We start from the raw sequence: 18,217 nt of genomic DNA, 5'->3' as shown, positions 1-18,217 counted from the left end.
AAACACCCGTTCATTCATGTGATGAAAGAGATCTAGGGCTTTCGACGGCCCCGCATGACGTCTACAATATCCATTTTTCTGTAGATCAAGACTAGATATATTCCCAATTTGAATTTAAATCCAAGGGAGTTGTCTGCGGCCTGCGAGGCACGTAGCACTGTCTCAAAACAGACGCTGCTCAATATAATAACACAATTTGTATGTTAAAAAGGTGGCCCCTGTTGTTTGGATGTGTTTCCAAGTGTGCGAGTGTGTCGGTGTGTGTTTTGTGTGCATATTGACCGGCGGAGGATGTGTCGCTGACAGGGCAGCCTCTCTGGCCATTGTGTCGGGGAGGGGAGCCTGCTTGCTTTCAATCCATTATTGACTAATCTCATTAGCCGAGGATCCTAACGCTGAATGAGCCACAGAAACTGACTTCTCTCCCTCCCTCTCATTGACACACACCGATCACGTGCACGCACACACACACACAAACACACACACACACACACACACACACACACACACACACACACACACACACACACACACAAACAAACACATTCACATGCAAACGTACTTGACGCGCGCACATATTGAAGCCCTCTGCCACAGAGGAGAGGGAGTCACTTGTAATTACAGACAGCAGTTTTGAAAGAAGTTTTTTTTATTGCCCTTAATTAATCATTTTAATTAAGTGACTGCCTATCTGCGCTTTCTACTGGATTAGCTAATTATATGTTCAGCACTTTCTACTTGTGTCCTGACTTATGTACCCCCCCCCCCCCCACCAACACCCCCGTCCCCCTCCCTCACCTTTGTCCCATGGCTGCTTGTGTACTGTATCACCGTGACAGCCTGTTTGGTCTGCTGCTCGTGGATCACGCTCACCTGTCCGTGCATCTGTAAAAACAAGCGCTTTGCATATCGGCTCGCCCCCGACAGTGTAAACTTTGCAGTCATGGAAAAGGAGATGCAAAGTGTCAATTTGATTTGCACATGAACCTTATTGATAGTCAGGGGTCACGCAGGCAGCACCCTTTTTTTTTTTTCTTCTGTGTGTGTGTGTGTGTGTGTGTGTGTGTGTGTGTGTGTGTGTGTCTTGTGTTGCGTTTGTTGCCGGCCAGGTGACTGAGGCCGCACACCTCTGCAGTATCACCGAGCAGAGAGTGAGCACACCACTGCAGGGAGAGATTCATGACCCAGCCCGCCTGTAATTGCTGATGGTTCAGCAGTTTTCTGGAGGGGGGTGGGGGTGTCTGAAACAGGAGGATATAGAATTTTTCCGCTTTTTTCCGCCTCTTGCAGCACGCATTTCCTCCTCCTCTCTGTTCCAGTGCGTCTCTCTTTCTCTCTCCTTCAGCATCTTGCTGCCTCTCACACCTTCCCCTCTCTCTCTCTCTCTGTCTGTCGATGTAGGTATGTTTCAGTCTTCAGCTGTTTCACTTGAGAGTATATATATGTGTGTGTGTGTGTGGGCGTACACTTCTAGAAATGCTACTGCAGGCAGCATTGTTTATGTTTACCTGTCAAGCTACCTCAACTTCCCTGATGGATGATGTGGAGCTGTGTTGTTTGCCAACAGCTAGAGATGGGTTGTAGCTAAATTACACCCATGAGCATACAAGCTCCGAATATTATGCTCTGCAAAGTGTAAGAGGCAGAGAAGTCCTCTCTTCAAAAGGGAGGTGAACTGGTGCTGAAACAATTCATCAACTGATTGAAAATTGGTTTATTGTTCTTTAATCATTAGTTTCGTCAGTCTTAGCCTCTCAAACGTGAGGATTCTCGCTGCTTGCTGAATGTCTCCTGGGTTTTGGACTTTTGTTCAAAAATATACAATTTCAATTTCATTTTATAGACTTCATTAAGTTAATTGAATTAAAAACAAAGGAAAGTATGAAAATAATCTCTTTTAATATGAAAATAATTATTTGATATATGCTGGAATAAGCTTCAAACACCCTTTGATGACTCACACATAAGCGACCCCTCACGTTTATAAAGTATTAGTGCAAAGTATTGTTTTTCATCAGCATGTATGAAAGAGATTATGTGTGCGCTAGTACGTGATGCTTGTGTGTGCATGTGTGAAAGGATAGGGCAGTTATTTCATCATTTGACGGCATAAGTTGAATTACATAACGCCTGCAAACAGCCTCCTCTGTCCTCACATTCAATATTCATTTGATGCTATTTTTAGCTCCCTGTAAGATTATATAAAATGAGACATACTGTTCTACAAACATGTGATCCGCATCACCGAGGCTACTTCCACGCTCCATGCAAAGGGGGCCACACACCAGGATATGCGAAGTGATATATATTGAATGAAATGACTCAGGATTCCTCTGCTAAGAGGGGAGAAATGTGCACAAAAAAATATTGAATAAATGTCGACAATGTTTGATTGAGGACTCTGCTAAGTCTACTCCCCCCCTGGAGAATCTCCTCTTCCTCCCCAGACACATTGGCATTCTTCACAGCCACACATGAGATGAGAGGTTTCCTCATTCATTTACACAAAGGCAATCAGAACATGGCAGCCCACAATCTCTGGCAAATTAGAGTGCAAGTGGTGCGGCGTGGACCCGAGCAGAGGCCTTACGAGGGGAGGTGGAGGTGGAGGTCTGTCTGTTGCATGGGATTCATCACATGTCTTGTGTGTGAGTGTGTTGTCTCCCCCCCCCCATAAGGAAGATTTGTGACAGATTTACGGCAGCCTGTGCTGCCTAACCTCTAAATCACCCCCTCCTCCTCCTCCTCCCACTCAGCAGACCCCCACCCCTTCTTTACATACAGACAAACTTGGACACAGACACACTCTGCCTGGTCATGGTGGGGTTTGTAGGATGGCGGTGGTGTACGGGGGAAGGGGAGGGAAAAGAGGCAGAACCGCCGCAGTCAAAAGCCTCCTCTCTGCGGATCAAGCGTCCGTCTGTCTCGTAATGTGTTGTCATTGACCAATTAGGAAATCCAGATCAAACAGGCACACGGAATGGCCCCTCGCTGCCCCTCTCTAAGCACTCTGCTCTTTTTAATTGAGCACATTTGTGGAATGAGAGGCTTCTCCCTGGAGGGACCGATGGCTGCAGATACTAGCAAGCTGTTAACACAGGATCAGTCCGCTCAGTAAGGTTATCAAACAATCTGCTGATATGAAAAAAAAAAAAATTTCATCTTTATGAGTCATGCCAGTTAGATGATCCGAACGTGTGCAGTGTAGCAGAGGATGAGTTTCAGAAGATGCAGGTGCTTGAAAGTTTGGGCTCAAAAAAGAGTGCAAAATTCTGAGCTGTTGCTGTGACGATATTAACAAATTTGATTGACTATACAACTGGAGCTGAAACAAAGTGAAAGTCAGCTATTCTTCGAGTTGATCGTTCATTTAAAGAGAGTCTATAGCTTCTGCTGAACACTGGTCTCTGTGGCCACAAGTGTCAATTACATGATGATAGTAAATGATAAAACACTGTGTAGCAGTAGTCGAGTCAGCCAACTGACTGTAATGTCTGTGTAATGTAAGCTAACGTTAGCCACCATAAGCTACTGGTCGTACCAGACCAAATACACCTGTAGCAGCAAAACCCGAGTTTATCAGTGGTGTATTTTATTCCTGTGTCATTTCCTTGTTTAAATGTTAGATAGTTTTGCTTTAATGTATTAGATGTAACCAGGAAAGTCAAAAAATATCCTGAATAACATGGCTGCAGCACATAGGACATATTCTGTAGATTTATAACTTATAATAAATACAAATATTTAAAATATGAGCAGAGTTATCAGCTGACAATGATACAAATGAGGCCAAAAGTACAATGTAAAACTGACTAAATAACAGCAGTCAGTGTACCAGTATGAAAACAAATATGTTATAAATATATTTTAAAAATATATAAATAATATCATAATATGAATAACCCTGAAAACTAGAGATAGATTAAATCATGACGAATGACTTTAAAAGCCATTTATCAGGCAAAAAAGTGGAATATTGACAAGTTCCACCTTCTCAAGCTGCTTTCCTCCGTTTTCTATCATTGTAAATTGAATAAATTTTCTTGTTTTGGGCTGTTGTATCAGACAAAACAATCAATTTTAAGACATCTCCTCCGGCACGTTTCACAGATTTTGTCTTCCTGAACAAGGAAATAATGGATTGATGAAAACAAAACCAGACAATAATCATTAGTTGCCGCCTACATGCAGAAACTCTTAAAAAGGGAGACGTGAGTGGGGTCATCGCGAGGTCTGGCAGTTTTATGGTATGTCTTCACCGGCTTCTTGGGTGAAACAGAGAAAGCTCATGTTGCTGCTGTCCATCAGTGTCTGGGCAGGTTGAGCTCATGCACTATTTAAAGTCTCTCGCTCTCACTCTCTCCTCCCATTCACTCAGTCACAAAAGGCCAAAGGTCACTGGCACAATGGAGAGAAGGAGGACCTCCATCCCCGCCGGCCCACACCGGTAACCCCATCAAAAACACACACACAGACACACACAGGCCAACAAACACACACAACCACCCCGAACTTCTCACCACGCACACTTGCAAGGTGGCGAGCACACGCGAACATGCACACCCACGTGTTCTGCTCTCAGCCTTCTTTGAATTCCTTCCCATGTATCTTGCCGCTCGCCTGTCACTCCTCCCCCCAGCGCTATCAGTCTCTCTCTCCCAGACCTCATAATGGCTCCTCCTGGGTAGCGGCTGCGTCTGTGGCTCCCGCTATTTCAAAGTTTTAGCTGGCCGGATTAAGCGTGGTATGTGGAAAATGAACAGCCACTCACAGGAGGGACACATGAGCTGAATGCATAATAAACCAGAAGACTGGGAAGGAGAAAGAAAGAAAAAAAAAAAAAAAAAAGAAAGCATAGAGAGGGAATCAGGGTAAAAAAAAAGAAAAAAGAAAAACACTCACTCACAAGTTGTCTGAAGCACAGTAACAATATCACTCACCGGAATGGAAATAAAATGCCTCTTTGACTTTTCCTCTGTGCTCACAATCAAAGGCAATTTTTAAGACAAAGTGTTTCATGGGGCTGAGGGTAGTGGTGACGGCTTTCTTCGTGAGATATTGAGTGTGAATTCACTTCATATTGCAACAATAGCTGCAGGTTTACACTTTGGCTCGCTGGTTTCATCACCATCATCACATGCCTCCAAATTCCTGGAGGATTGCGGAGGATAGAGACAGAGAGAGAGAGAGAGATGATGGGGGGCGGGAGGGGGGCTTGGCAGTGAGCGGTGAGGCTGATAGAGCACCGCAGGCTGGCACAGAGAGCGTGAGCCTAGCCGGCTAGCTGTTAGCTCCACGCTGCTCTTTGGTGGAAGGCGACATGCGCGCAGTCATGTGGCTCATCTGTGCTGCCTCAAGCACCCCGGGGGAATTGACCCCCCCCCCCACACACACACACACACACACACACACACACACACTCTCCAACCACCCCTCCTCCCCTGCTATTAGCGTAAGGGTGGGAGGAAATTAAAAGAGTAGCTGTTTCGGAGGAGGCGGTAGAGGGCAAACAGGAGAAGGCGAAACCACCATGATGCTCCTCATGCATGTGGCTTGGACCATCTCCTCTCCCTTCAGCTTGCCCCAGGAGCCAGGCGAGTTGGAGGGTGGGTGGGTGGGTGGATGGCGGTGGTGAAGAGAGACTGGCCCCGATCTGCCTTTGTCCTTTTTCCTTTCTTTTTTTTTTTCTTTCTTTTTTTTTTTTGTATCACAGTCGGCAATCGGCCTCTGAGACTTGGTGAAACGTTACACTTGGTTAGAGAGGAGATATTGCTTAGGCCCCTCTATGATCCCCGGCCCTCTGTTTTCTTCTTCTTCTGCTGCTGCTGCTGCTGCTGCTGGGTGGTGGTGGTGGTGGTGGTGGTGGTGGGGTGGGGATGGGGGAGTGTCAGCAACCACCCCACCCTCCATGCTCCCTTTGCTTTTCTAATCACGCTGCAGATGTGCCTGATGGCTGAACAATCTCTGTGTACTGAACGTGGGGCTCCCGTAGGAATCCAGGAGGCTTGCTTATGTGAGCTGTCATGAAAAAAAAAAAAAAGTGAGAGGGCAGAAAGGGGAGGGAGGGAGTGAATGTGGGTCTGCGTGAGAGAGAGAGAGAGAGAGAGAGGGAGGGAGGGAGTGAGTGGAGTGAGTTAGAGGGAGAATGGGAGATGGAGAAAGACAGAGGGGAAGAGGGAGAGATCAGTGAACAGCGACCAACGCAGCAGGGCTCCTTGGATTGAGTGTGTGTGTGTGTGCGCACGCACGTGTGTGTGTCTGAGTGAGTGAGTGTCACAACTGCAAGCCCGCCCTCGCTCATGGTTGCCGCTGGAGCTGCAGACCAAACCACATTAAATAAAAGAAATCCATTCCCAAGCCTGTTAAGGAGCCATGTGGGGAGGTGTGAGCAAGTGTGAGCGAGTGTGTGTGTGTGTGTGTGTGTGTGTGTGTGTGTGTCTGTGTGTGTGTGTGTGTGTGTGTGCGCTTGAGTGGCTGTGTGTCCATATGTGTGTGCAGCAGAGAAATGGGGGAAGGGAGGAGGAGGTGATGGAGAAGGGCTGAGGGGAGGGGAGGTAGAGCAGGGAGGTGGGACAGGCAGGAGGCAGCTCATATTATCCTCCTTGCCAGCTCTGGATGGAGCCTGCCGGGGATTATGGCACATTCTGTAAAGCAACAATGGAAGCGGTGCCGATTCGTACACATTTCCATCCTCTCTGCTTTTTCCTCTGTCGAACAAACACAGCTTTGTCCTCCGCTGCCTGTCTGGCCACTTACCAGGCGGAGAACCAGGCAGACACCTGGAGTCCTAGAGCTGCCCTCTCCAAACTAAACACCCCTCCCTCGGTGCAAGAAAAGGGCGTCTCTACAATGCTGAGATAATTAAAGGGGAGCTTTCACGCCGGCCTCGGCCGACAGTCGGAAGAAAACAAGACATATCTCGGAATCAAAGCTCATTAAAATCATGAGGGTAAAGAGATGCTTCCTTCCCCCCACCCCCCACCCCCCACCCCTTCCTCCTCCCTCATCTTTATCGCCCTTAAGCAAGTGCTGCAAACAGGCCAGCCCTAGTCAATGATGGCGCAGATTAGTCTTTTATTGCCTAATTCACCTACAATAGGCGACACGCGGGGACACGATCACCTTGAGCGGCGCGTCTTGATGTGTCCTCACAAGGTGCCAGAGTGATGCTGATTTGTTCGCTCAGGCCACCTTGTTCTGTTTTAATAGTGTCAGCAGTACTTTAAGCTTTCGATTAGTGAGGTGTGTGTGTGTGTGTCTGTGTGTGTGTGTTTGAGTGCATGTGTGTTTGAGTGTGTGTTAGTTGAGGGGGATGTTTCACACAGCTCTGTGGAGGTGTAACACCCTGCCTGTAGTGTTGTTGTAAAGCACATTAGGAGTGACTGAGGGTGTTGTTATGGTATCATGATGCCGGTCCAGCACTCAAGGAAAGGTGAGAAGATCTGTGTGTGTGTGTGTGTGTGTGTGTGTGTGTGTGTGTGTGTGTGTGAGAGGGTGGGTGTGTGTGTGTGTGTGTGTGTGGTCCAAGCTCCCCGGCACGGCTCGCTGTCTTTCAATTCCCGCTGCCGCCCTCCGACTCTCCCTTAATGGACAAGTTTGATTTATTCAAAGTCGCCCTCCACTCAGAAATGTGTTTAGCCTATTGTTACATCACTTGGATGTTTGACCTTTGACCTGACGCAATTTAGCTGCTAAAAGGGGCAAAGTTTCTCACCTGAAATCCGACTTCAACACGAGCAGGAGTTCCGTGATTTTCTCTTATCTCATTGTTCAATGCATAATTTACACAAGTGTCATGTGGAAACTTAAAATCTCCTGTGAACATCAGTAAAGAAAACGACATTAAAACTTTTGAAATTAAGAATATTTGCATTTTTCATCGAAAAATAGGGAAATTGAGTAGAAAAAATGTAAAGAGCTTTTTGCAGATTGAGAGGATTTTAATTACATTAAAACAACTCAGCTGATAATTCATCATTTTTTGCATCATCATTATTTTGCCCATCAGTAATAATGATACTGTGTTCACCGGCTGAACTGCTGAGGTCCGGGTGTGAGGAGCTGCTGTTAAAAAAGAAATGCAACATGGCGAGACAGAAGAGCGGTCAGATATCGTACAGGTTTTTAACACACTCCACTTTATCCGCACTTATTCTGAAGAGAAAACAAAGGGTAAAATTATTCCCCCAACATCACACCAACAAACCAATGTCCTGGTTCAACTTTGACCTACTGTACTCACCTCGGTTGTGCATGTGCACCAGTTTCCTGTGTGTTGGGTGCGTTCACTAAACTCTTTGTGAACTTTGTCGTGCCGTTGTTGCCATGTTCTCAGACGTTGCTTTGCTGAGCACCATGTTATCATAACCAATGTCCAAAACTAGAAGAAAAAAAAACAAGAGGCAAGCTGTAATAAAGTGAATATATCTTTAAATGACATTGTGCCCGGCCCCAGAGTAGCCTGACTGTTTTGGTTCACGAGCCATTTATATGAATAAATTAAATCTGTTTACCACTTCCCCGCGCCTTGACAGCTCAGCTGAGAGACTGTGTAAAGCGGCGAGGGTTCATGATCCATTTGTTCTGCTGTGATGGTGGGATAAAGCTAATCATTGTCTACTCTTCTCCCCCCTCAGACTGTTTTTATCCTGCAGAGCAGAGGCACACAACTCGTCTACGTTACATCAACAGGCTAGAAGCTCTCTTTGAAGATGCAGGGCTGGGTTTTCGGGTGTCTGAAATAATGTTTATATTCCAAACTGCGCAATTGTGACAGTTCAGAAAGCCTCCCCCTCTTACTTAGCGGAGATAATGCTCAGTGTTATTTAGCGTCACCGTCTTGCCGTGGCACTGTTTTGTCATCAAATTAAATCTGCAGCCCCCTGTCAAGGTAAACTTATGTAACATGATCACGTAATGAGACAAACATGGACCCTGCCTGATGGGAGTCGGCCCTGTCCTCTGCGGGGTGCCGTGTGGAAACAAAGCTTTTAAAGTGGTGGTACAGGGGGGAAGAAAAACATTGTTTTACCCTAGAGGTGGGCTGATAGCACTGTGAAAAGCCCATTTGAAGAGGTAGGCCTCATCTGTCACTGGGCAATGGAGGAGGCAGCCATGCAGAAGCCCCCTGATTATAAAGAGATAATTTCATCCAATCCTCTGGTGGTGCTCCATCGCCTTGCCGCCATACTCCACTGCCTTTCATATTTGTTCCCAGCCTGCATCTCCTCACCCGTTTCGTTTTATTACAGCTCCCACTCAATACATATATTTTAGCTCCCCCTTGAATAGGGAAGGAAAGCGGGTCTCCCTCCTCCTCTCCCAACCTCCACTCCCCCATGTGTCTTTTGTTGTGCAGGAATCCACAGCTCTCAACTTGTTGTGTAACGCCTGCCGTGCAATTTGCAGTAAATTAAGCTCAAGTAACACGTGTATCTGCACCGACCCCACCCACCCCACCCTACACCCCACTCGCAGTCCCCCCCCACCCTCCACCCCATCTTGCACACTCCAAAAAAAGCGTGCAGCAGGATTTCTAAGGGTAACTAGCTGAATCAAGGCAAATAAGTTCACATAGGGTAATGGTGCAGAGAAAATAATAAATGATAACATCTGTAAGATTAAGAAAAAAAGAAAAGAGCAAGTAAATAGGGGCAGGCTCATAATTGCATCTGTTGTCATATCTCCACAGCATCGTGGGTTTAATCTTTAATTTGGCTCTTGTTAGTCATTAAAGATATAACAAAGAACTAGTGTTTAATTAGAACAAGTGAATATCTGAAAATTAAATTATTCCCCAACTCTGTCATCTCATACTTTTCTTAAAATGATCTCGGGGAGGAAAATAAATAAATGAGACGACAGTGTGCCGAGGTCAGGAATATTGTTACGGTGTGTGTTTAACGGAGAAAGCAGGGGAGGTGAATGGCAGCCCAGCCTCTTTCTTTCCCTTTATTTTAACTCACTGTTGGAGGTAAGAGAAATGACATGGAGGGAGAAAAGAGGGAGAGAGAGCGAACGGAAGGGCAGCAGGGAAGAGAGACGGAGAGAGCAGGTCGACTCGCTCATCAATAACCACAAGGTCAGACAGGCAGTGCCGGGCTGAGTGGGCCCTGTTAGGAAGCAGCAGCTGAGGATTTGTAGAGCTTGTAAAGGCTTAAAGCAACACCGCTCCGCCTTCTTTGTGCCACTAGCCAGGCCTTTGAAGGGCCAGGGAGACACCTGCTGGTGGCTGAGGGGCACGGTGGTACAGTGCCGTGCCTTTACCCAGGATCAGCTCAGTATCAGCTGGCACAGAGAGGGGGACCGAGGCGTGTTCCAAGCAGTGAACTTAAAAAGAAGTCACAGCGTGGACACATATTATTGCTGAGAAGGAGTTGTGACATTCAGGATGTCCTCACTGAAAAATACTGGAAAAAACAAAAAAGTTGGTGTGCTTGAATATATTCAATCAGGATTGGTTGGCTTCTGGTTTGGGTTTGGTTACCACCTCATAAAATTCAGAAAAGTAAATGTTTTTTGCATGAATAGATCTAACTCAACTTTCAAAAGTTTTTGCCCATGTGAGACTTAAAAAAAAAAAACTGTCAACAAACAAGTACTTTTCATGTGCAGAGAGAGTCAGATTGGGAAAAAAACTCCTCCAATGTCTCTTTTCATTATGAGCTTTCTAATTTATGGAGAGGAATGCACTAGTGTGCCCTTCTCTCCTCTCAAGTACAGGCATGAGCAACTCCAGTAGGTAGCATAAAAGCTCTTTAGCTGTCTAGTGGAGTAGATTACTGGCCCTGCCGTTAAATCCAGCTAGAGACCCCTAAGTGAGTATTATCAGTGTGGTGCAGCATGCTGCCTCCTCTCTCTCTCTCTCTCTCTCTCTCTCTCTCTCTCTCTCTCTCTCTCTCTCTCTCTCTCTCTCTCTCTCTCTCTCTCTCTCTCTCTCTCTCTCTCTCTCTCTCTCTTCCTCTCTTCCTCTCTCTCCCTCATCTCACCGGTACTTCGTGCAGTGAAATTTCTCACTGTGTGATGGTAATGGAGAAGGATGGTGTGGGGTGGGGTGGGAGGGGTTCTGAGTGATGTGATGGAAGGGAAGGGGGGGGGGGGCTTGAGAGATAGAGAGAGAGATGATGCACTGCAGGAAGAGATGACCCAGCAGTAGCAAGGGGTGGGGGGGTCGGGGGTGGGGGGGGTGGAGGACGTGGCAGGGAGACGATGGGTTAAGATGGAAGGGAACATCTCAAAGCACCACCCATACAGTGTGTGCTTATTAATTCACTCACCCCTCCACTTGAAGCTGCAGGTCACTGTGAGTTATGGCCGACACCCCGAGTCTGATATTTATATGGCTTTGAATGCAACATTAAATCAGACCCCCACAGGCAAAATTGATAACCTTTAACGTAGCTTGTAATACTTTTTAACTTGTAATAATGTTATGTAGCATGTCAGACCACAGCCCCATTGTTTGCCTTCCTTGAAAAATTATTCCTCTGGAAAAAAAAAAAAAAAGAGAGAGAGAGAGAGCGAGAGAGAAAGAGGTTTTCCATAAGCTGCTGCTCCAAAATCAATAGTGCGCTGTAAGGGCTTTTGTTAGAGGAACTCTTATGTTGCTGGAGAGCAGTGGGGTGGGGGGGTGGGGGGGTGAAATGTAGAGCATGTCTGGGCCCAGGGTACAGATAATTGTTAACCAAAGATTATATAATGGCTCAGTAATGTAAACAGAGAACCACATGCCAAGTTAATGTTCTCACAGGCCTGGATGGAAGGCTTTCATGCACTTTTCTGAGGTAATGCTGACAGACTGTGAGGCTCTGCACAACGCGCGTCCCTCTCGTCTCTGTTCTTTTTTACCCCTCGAGGTGCTTTGAACGCGGTCAGACATCTTCTCTAAGTTGTCCAGTGCGTCCTCTCCGAAGGTGTGTGGCAGCGTTCGGGGGCAACCGCCAGGGCTTGTTAAGGGTGTCAGAGGAGCTGAGAGAAATGTCATCCTTTGGGCTCTCTGAGGTGCTTGTCACCTGCCAAATCAATATCTCCTTGCTCAGCTCACAGCACGCGCACACGCACACACACACACACACACACACACACACACACACACACACACATATAGACACACTAAACTGCAATATCCTGTTGGTGATGGGATTGGCAGCTTCCCTGGGAAGAGGCGAGCTTTAACACGTGTCTGTGTTTCTGTTGCAGAACGCTCCAGTTTAATGGCTGGCAGGTAGAGGCCAAAGAGGGACAATCAACATGAACTCTATTCCGTCGATGGACAGACACATACAGCAGACCAATGACCGTCTGCAGTGTATCAAACAGGTGAGACAGAGTGTTTAAGTCAAACCTTTTGTCAGTCAGTCTGATTTACCAGGTATTAAACATTTCTTTTTGCCACATTATGAGCACTTGATATGTAAGTAAGTATTTACATAAGTATTGTAGTTAAGTAAAATCTTGATGTTCTACTTTTCCACCTCCATATTCCATACTTTTACACATATTTTAGGGGGAAATGTTCCTCCCTTAGTTTCCCTGCATATTCAGATTTTATATTCAAAAGGGGTTCGGATTATGAGATAAACTGACATGTAAACATGTGTCGACTTTTCAGGGTTTCTGATAAACAGCAGTGTCGTGGCTTGAAGATATGATTCAAAGCAAGAGAAAATGCTAAGCAGAGTCAGCTAAAACTAAAGAGGACAATGTTGTTGTTCTGTTGGTCCGAGAGCAGGAAAGTACCCGAGACTGGACACAGGGTTCAGAGTTTCCCTGGGGAGCAACAATATGAAGTTGGTGAAATTTAAACTGCCACTGCAAAGTCAGACTCACATTGCACAGCTACGGTACAATGTTAAAATACTGCTTACAGATCAACGAACCAATCTCTGAAAGATTTCAATCCATACAAATAAATATAAAAACTTCCTCTTTGCTACTTAATTGACGCACTCTGCACTGTGGTAAACTGAAACTGAAACTGAAAATCCAGTGTAGGATTGTAACTTTTACTCGAGGTCCGTCAGCCGTAGGATGTGTCGTTATGTAAAGATTACGTAGAGTGTTGATGTTCGGCGTCAAGGCTCTGACCTCGATGCTCCCCACATAGGAAACTCTGCACAGCAGGGAATGGGGGAGTGATGATAATAACTTGCCCCCGAGCAGAACATAGACAGAGAGCTTACAGGTGGAGGTGGGGCCTTGGAAATGTTTCATCAACAACAGCAGCAACAGTGGCAGTGTAGCTTTCAGGCGAGCGCTGTGGCGGCAGTCGTGATAGCAAAAGTGTGAGCAGAGCACTGACAGTTTAGGTACAGTGGCATGTCGTGATGGATATATGTTGAAGAGTGTGCAGGTGTGTGTTTGCTTCTTGAACTAGCTTTGTTAGAGGACATTAACCCTTCTTCCACTGTTGCATGTGTGATGTTTATCACTATGAGTGATTCTGAACCTTATTGTATGAATCAAGTTTTGGTGATTTCCTCTTAATTTAGTTTGTGTTAATTGATTTTCAGTTCCAACCTAAAACCGTCAAGCCAAAACAAGTTTTCACCAATTTGTTTCATTTGTTTGCTGTAAGAAAAAAGAAGAAGGGAGGTAACAGTCTGTTTCCTTTTCCAAATTTCTGCTTGCGCACACATGTGCGCACGCTCCCAGTCATGGCCCGAATACATCTGCTGTCGTCCTGTTTGACTAATCTGTTTGGTCCTATTATCAGGCCTGTGGTGTGACTCAGGTTTCTGACTGGGGTCAAAGAGCGGAGGCTCCCCTGCATCCCCCCATCATCACCCTTCTTTCTTCATCCACCACTGCTGACTCCCAGCGAGTCCTTTTGTTCTCCTCTCACCAGCATTTACAGCGGGACGAATCTCTGGCAGAATTAAACAGACATACTTGCGTAACCCCGGGCGACAGGGCTCTCCCTTTGATCTCTTCTCTTAACTGACGGCCCGTTTTGTTTCTGGGGTCTGTGCTGAGGTCCACCTCCTGAAAAGTGCATCAGAGGGCCTTTGGGGAAAGTGTTTGGGGCTTTGCACTGAGACACAAGTGTGGACGTGGCAAATAGTTTTACCCTCGGCAGGGAGTTCCCAGCTATTACTGAGAGAGAGAGACAAGGTGAGGCAGATAGAGACGGGGCGAGTGTCTAGGGAGCACACAGAGGGAAGCCTCTGTGTGTAGACACATACTTTGATGTTCTTAAGTAATAAGGTAGAGAGAGGTAAACAGTCCCTTTCCTCACTCTGGTAACCGTCGTCACAGCAGGATATTAAATATTCAATATCCACTCCTTTAGTCATAATTTGGATTCTATGAATGCACTATATTGCTGATTGCTGATGGGTTACATTAAATGAAGTTCACAAAACAGAAACAGAAATACAAAAGTTCAAACAATTCAAATGTCGCGGGGTTGAATGTGTTAACCCCACAAGGGAAAAATTTAAACAAACACGCTCCGATGTTAGCGGCCGGGGGAGCAGCACATGGGTAAACATGCCAATTAGAGAGAGATCCATGGCATACAAGGAGGCCTCCAGTCCATTTAATAAATGGTTAAGCGCCGGGTCATTTCAAACCGACCAGTAAGAGCCAGCACCCTGCTAATAGAGGCAGCTTTGTGCCGCAGACAATCAGGGTTTGGAAGACCCGCATAATAAATACCATTTATGTCCTGCCAATTAGACTAGCAGTGAGCCCATTCAGCCGGCCGTCTATTCTCCTCCCCGCACACAAAGATGATCATCAGGGGAGATCAGAACAATTAACTCACTATCTTCTCCCCCTGCTCCCCATTGTCCAATATCCAAGCCATTAAAATAATTAAGAAAATATTGTAAACCAATCCAGCTGTTTGCTTTAATTGAAAGTGTGCACAAGCTGAAATTTAGCTTCTCAAAGGCAGTATGGACGTGGAGCAGGAATATAAATGAAGGCTCCTCCATTGTGTTGTTGTTTTCTGGGAGATGTGACATGTCTGTCTGAATGCTCCCAGCCGGTGCCGTGGACAGAGGAACAAATTGATTTTGTTGCTCAAATGATAAATTACTGCTGAGCGCGATGATAAAGTGGAGGAAATTGGAATCCGTCGGCCTGATTGAATCACGGGTTGAAAGTTAAATCAGAAATCATTACGGTGGTAATTTTTAAATTGCCATCTTGTTGTGAAATTGTAGTAATGTGTTTTTTAAACAATAACTTAAGCAAACTCTTCATAAACTATAACAACATGGCCATTTTTCACATCAATATACTTATTTTGTTACTTAGCATTTATAAAAATCCTCCAGAAGTTGTTTCATAGTAGTAGTTCATGACAAGTCTGACACCTGACTGCTATTTTGTGCTGAAACAATCAGTGGATCAATTGATTATCAACAGACACATATTTACTCAACAACAATTTAGATAATTGATGGGTTGATTCATGGTATTAGCCATCTGTTAAGCAAAACTACCAAACAAAAGCTTTAGAATTATGAGGATTTGCTGTTTTATATCATTGTAAATTGAATATCTTTGGGGTTTCGGACAGTTTCTCAGACAAAACAAAACAAATAATGATCTTATCTTAGTCTCTGGGAACTATCTTAATTGATTAATAAAAAGCAAATAAAAATATTAGTTTCAGCCCTGGTGCTTTTTTACATCAATATTTGTAGAGGTAAACAATCGTGATAGTGTTTGTTTCCTTTTGCTGTGTGCAGGTGCTGCTAAATACCTTGCGGGAGCATATCTGTAACTTTTAGAAAGCAATACCGCAAAATAAATATGTTCACTTGTTTAACCTCCAAACGAACGAAGATGTTTAGAAGGGAAATATAAAAACAGTTATCTGATTTCACCCCCCACCCCCGACACATAGTTTCTCAGTGGCAGTTTGTTTTCCTCTCGCGTCCCAGAATTGCACCGTTGTGAACACTTTAGGGAAGATGGGTTCCGTGATACTGCTGGTATTTATTTCAGAGACCGTATTTTTCCTCTCACTGTGGGGAAGCTGGTTTGCTGTCAGACACTCCACTCACTGATATGTTCGGGGATTTGGCGGAAACTATGAACTCTCCTTTCGCTGCAGGAGCACTTCCTCAGAGTGTGTCAATATTTCAAGATGAACTGGAAGACATCCCTCTCTGTTCTGCTGTACTGGCTATGGATCTGGTGTTGTTTTTTTTTTGTTTTGTTTTTTTTGGTCTTCCACTGTGTTCTTTCCAGGGTTAATTGTCTCCATTAATATGTTTTCAGTGCTCTGGGGCGTCAGTGAATGTAGAACAACAACAGCAGCAAAACCAAAAGCTGTGATTCTGAGAGGAAAGAGAGCCTTTGCCAGATCGTGTGCGCTGTCACATTCAGTTTAGCTGCAGATGTGCAGATCAAGTTGTTTCCAGACGTGACTACAGAGGATGATTGTATCTGAAGAAAGCTGTATTCTCAGGACACTGCAAGTCCCGTCTGTCTTTGTTTCCCTCGAACTGGGCCGAGCTTTAACTGGAGTGTAAATGTTGGAGTATCATTCTCGCCCAGGGGACAAGGACAGGGGGGTGGGAGGGAGTGAGGGGTCTCTTGGCTACTAGTTTAGGTTTGATTGGTGGGTTTTGGCCAGAGAAGGGAGAACATCTGTGGCGTGGCAGTGCCAAGCTCTCCCTGTGACAGCCACACTGGTGGGACCAATTGTTCTGAGTGCAAAGAACAGTAATCACTTCAAGCCCAAGTGGTGGCGGTGTGTTTTTTTTTTTTTCTTTTCTCTCCCCTCTATATATTCTCCCTCCCTCCCCCCTTTTCTCCCCCTCTCCATCCTTGGTGCGCTGATTGCGTGTGTTGTCTAGCTTCCAGACTCATCTAAATTTAGCATCTGTGGCTGTGTGTGTTTCTACAGGAGACTTTATCCACCATTAGAATTTACATGCTCAGCAACCCCACCGCGTCTCATCTTAGTCTCCTCCAACAAAGACACGTCGGGGGAGTGAGGAACAGAGCTCGGACAGAGCATAAAATAAACAAGACTGGTTTCATCCAGCCCCTGTCAAAGGCTTTGTAAATTGATATGAAAGCTGCCTTACCAAATCCTGACCTCTGCTGCCCCCTAAAGAGCAAACAAGAAAAAAACACTGCGAGGCAGTGACTGCACAGCTGTCACTTCCTCTTCTCGTTTATTCCCTGACAGTGAAATCAAAGCGCACAGATGTGTTAAGAAGGATGACAAACCTCTCTATTTACCTTTGATGCCATGGAGTGGGAGTCCATTTGTGCCTGGTTTGTACAAGTGCACTACAAAGGCTTGTGTGCATAATCTCTCCAAAGGCAACAGATTACTGCAGAGTGGAGGTAGTGAGTCTGCTCTTCTATGTATAAAATTCATATTGAGGTTTGAAAGCTTTTAGAGAAGATCAATGACCAACGCCGAGTCCGTTGTGGCAACCCAGAGAGGTCCATTTTTCAGTTTCCTGTGCTGCTCTACAGCAAGACGGACAGCAGGGTTAGTGAGTGGGCTGCTGGCTCCGGTTGGGGAATGAATGCCATAAAGGGGTGCCTGTAGGTCAAGGAGCCTGTTGTCAGATAAAGTCACAGCGCAGCTCAGGGCCGGCTGGTGATATAAGGGCTTCCTCGGCTATTCATGCAGCCACACAAGGAGATTTATTGCACTTAGTGGCAAGGCAGTGCTACACAAACCTGGGAAGAGTGAGGTGAAGGCACGAGTCTAATGGGGGACATACCCCTTCAGCCCAGAGCGTTACAGCATTAGTAATCTAAGGTGTGATAAGCAAAATTTGGGAGATGCTCTTTTGTTTTAAGACACTCTGAGTGCTTTTAATTATTCATCCTGTTATTGGTGTGGCCCTCCCGCTGGTGACAATCGATCCAGTCGTCTGCTTTCCATCTCTTATGCGGATACAGGGAGGCAGCAAAACTTGGCAGGTAGTCTAACCTTATCCTCCATATCTTTTGGCTCTACATCCTTTCAATGTAGATACAGAAGTCTGATACTCAGGATTACCCTGGATGCTCAGGTTTGAAACTTTTTATTAAAGGAAATTGAAGCAAATGTGTTTATGTGGTATTAGTACTAGTGTTTAATGCCCATAATGACCATGAAATCACTTCAAAACTGTCATTTTAGCAGGCCAGGACCAAATTTATTACTATTTTATTTTTTATTATATTAGAAAGAAATACAATTTTCCTGTACACAACACATATGTAATTAAATGTTTTGGGTTGTTTGGAG

The 18,217-nt window shown here is 45.4% G+C and overlaps 1 protein-coding gene and 1 long non-coding RNA gene across 2 annotated transcripts in view; one reads left to right on the top strand and one right to left on the bottom strand.

The window, feature by feature from the left end:
- LOC130161981 (zinc finger MIZ domain-containing protein 1-like) overlaps nucleotides 1-18,217 on the top strand; it is a 113,922-nt gene that overhangs the window by 60,000 nt on the left and 35,705 nt on the right. The window contains exon 3 of the mRNA XM_056365394.1: nucleotides 12,199-12,318. Coding sequence (XP_056221369.1) covers nucleotides 12,250-12,318 — 69 coding nt within the window. The 5' untranslated portion in view covers nucleotides 12,199-12,249. The remainder of the gene's footprint in view (nucleotides 1-12,198; nucleotides 12,319-18,217) is intronic.
- On the bottom strand, nucleotides 7,887-17,798 carry LOC130161982 (uncharacterized). The gene is made up of 3 exons (XR_008826207.1): nucleotides 17,209-17,798; nucleotides 8,243-8,380; nucleotides 7,887-8,064 (listed from the first exon to the last, which is right to left on the bottom strand). It is a non-coding gene; the product is annotated as an uncharacterized LOC130161982 (long non-coding RNA).

The sequence above is a fragment of the Seriola aureovittata genome, chromosome 21 (genome assembly GCF_021018895.1).
Source record: "Seriola aureovittata isolate HTS-2021-v1 ecotype China chromosome 21, ASM2101889v1, whole genome shotgun sequence".
Classification (NCBI taxonomy): Eukaryota; Metazoa; Chordata; class Actinopteri; order Carangiformes; family Carangidae; genus Seriola; species Seriola aureovittata.
This window is presented reverse-complemented; position numbering and strand designations above follow the sequence as displayed.